Source organism: Haliotis cracherodii, unplaced genomic scaffold (assembly GCF_022045235.1).
Source record: "Haliotis cracherodii isolate W230 unplaced genomic scaffold, xgHalCrac1.p SCAF_31, whole genome shotgun sequence".
Classification (NCBI taxonomy): Eukaryota; Metazoa; Mollusca; class Gastropoda; order Lepetellida; family Haliotidae; genus Haliotis; species Haliotis cracherodii.
The window spans coordinates 944,821-947,217 of NW_027266288.1; the positions used below are offsets into that span (position 1 = coordinate 944,821).

Consider the following 2,397-nt stretch of genomic DNA (forward strand, 5'->3'; position numbering starts at 1 on the left):
GCCAATACATGTTCTTAACGCTACAAGTATTGCCAATACATGTATATGCTTATGTATAGCAATTACATATTCTTAACGCTACAAGTATTGCCAATACATATTCTTCACGCTACAAGTATTGCCAATACATGTATATGCTTATGTATAGCAATTACAATATTCTTAACGCTACACAACGCTACAAGTATTGCCAATACATGTATATACTTATGTATAGCAATAACAATATTCTTAACGCTACAAGTATTGCAAATACTTGTTCTTAACGCTATAAGTATTGCCAATACATGTATATGCTTCAGTATAGCAGTTACAATATTCTTAACGCTACAAGTATAGCAAATATATGAGAAGAAAGGAGTTGGATTACAACTGTTGGAAGCATATACTAGTATATGTATTGGGGGTCTTTGGTCACGTGGCTCCTGGGAGAGACCTACAGACATGAGTCCATCAGAGACGTGGTCTTAGTCCTCCACATCCATCACAGTTTACCACACACTCACAGATAGCCATCATACCAAGCGTTGCATGTTCCCCAAACGAGGCTTGCATCATTGTGTTCATCTAAGCGATATTGTTTTATCCAAGTGGGAGTTTTTACGCTCTGTGTAATGCAGAAAAGGAATTCCAGTGTGAAGTTTAGGTCACGTGTTACTAAAGGTCTGCCAGTCTTTGAGTATCACTCGATGGCTTCCTTTACTTCGTGCAATATCTGCCTTAAAGTCACTCCTTCTGCTTAGCGTCTTTCACCACGTCCAGAAACTGCCTGAAAAGCTCCATCTTCTCTTTGTGCATCTTCTCAAGCCTATCCATCTTCAATCGGTCCTGCCGCTTGCGATCTTCGTGGATCGACCGAAGCAACGACCCGAGCTCAACTGACTGAATTCCCGAGCTCGGACTGGGCACTGCAGATGTTGTCTGCGCCGATGATGACGTTGGCGCCGACGCAGGCTGATTCAGATATTTCTTTTTCTTTGTCAAGGACGCAATGTCTGCGTCGTTCAAACATGTACTCTCCAACTGACGTTTGGTCTGGGTCTGAACCGCCGCTACTGTGGTGATTTGGGCGTAAGGGGAGGTAAGTATGCTGGAATGAGGCGACACGTAGGAATAAGCTTGTGAGATTTCATCATAGAACGGACACGTGTGGGGAATCACGTTATTATTCCTGGCGTTAAAGTCTAGTGTATCTCTGTACCGCTTTGTGAGAGACTTCCATTTGTTCTCGACTTGGCTCCAGGCGTATGTGACACTATCGTCCTTCAACTTCCGGGCTATCATCTCCCATATGCTTTTCTTCTTGTAGTGTGGGTCGTCAAACAACTGCTGGTGCTCCTTGTGCAGCGAGATCAGCTTCGTCACAGCCTGTTTGGGCCAACTGATGCCACCGGCCTTTGACGCTGAATCGTCCTCCGTGGAGGAATTCGATTTGGGGTCCGTTTCACAGAGCGGAGACACTTCGATCACATTGACCGTCCCGTGGGTCTCGATGCTCGTCTGCTGCGCCTGCGCAAGGGAGGGGTCGGCCGTCTGCCTGTGTTGTACGTTGGCCACGGTCACAGCGTTCCCGCCACTCAGGTACTGGGGCGGAATGTTGTTGTTCATGTTGGAGACCACTTGCAGCGGGACCACGTGACCCTGGTGAGCGTGAACGCTGCTCATGCTGGTGACGGTAGGGGCGTCGGCTGCAAGGACGTTGACAACGATCTCGTTGCCCTGCTGGACGCCATTGGTGGAGACGATGTAGGACGAGTCCAAACTGAGTTCCGTCTGACTCATCATCAGGAAGGGGCGTCTGAGACTGGAAACAAACATGTGAGTGAGTGAGTGAGTGAGTGAGTGAGTGAGTGAGTGAGTGAATGAGTGGGTGGGTGGGTGGTCGAGTGAGTGAGTGAGTGAGTGAGTGAGTGAGTGAGTGAGTGAGTGAGTGAGTGAGTGAGTGAGTGAGTGAATGAGTGGGTGGGTGGGTTGGTGGTCGAGTGAGTGAGTGAGTGAGTGAGTGGGTGGGTGGGTGTGTGAGTGGGTGGTTGGTCAAGTGAGTGAGTGAGTGAGTGAATTGGGTTTAACACCGCTTTGAACAGTATTCCAGTTATATCACGGCTTGTCAGCTTAATGTGGCAGGAGACTCCGAAGTGATGCAGGTCTCAGGCTAAACAGTTTACCACTTCAATGAAACCCACGAGCATGGGTATGGTGCTGACAAACCTAGAAACATAATCGGGGCGAACAGGAATTCGAACCCACAATCATTGGTTTCTGCCATACCCAAGGGACGCAACTCTGCACATCGAATTGCAGCGCCTGAAACGACTGGGTCACCCGTGCCCCTATGACATTGTGAAACCCCGTTTGAAGAGGTCAACAATTGCCCGGTCAACAATTAAGTGCATCATA

At 48.1% G+C, this 2,397-nt stretch overlaps 1 protein-coding gene across 1 annotated transcript; it reads right to left on the reverse strand.

Moving 5' to 3' along the window:
• Positions 1–370: 370 nt before the first annotated feature.
• Positions 371–1,609, reverse strand: LOC139477158 (uncharacterized). The gene has a single exon (XM_071259709.1). It carries the CDS (start codon positions 1,606–1,608, stop codon positions 727–729), a length of 882 nt encoding a protein of 293 aa, XP_071115810.1. The 5' UTR covers position 1,609; the 3' UTR covers positions 371–726.
• Between the last annotated feature and the right edge of the window lie 788 nt (positions 1,610–2,397).

What these genes read in the sequence shown, in the direction of transcription:
- LOC139477158 (XM_071259709.1), bottom strand. Translation starts at nt 1,608, where the DNA reads ATGAACAACAACATTCCGCCCCAGTACCTGAGTGGCGGGAACGCTGTG.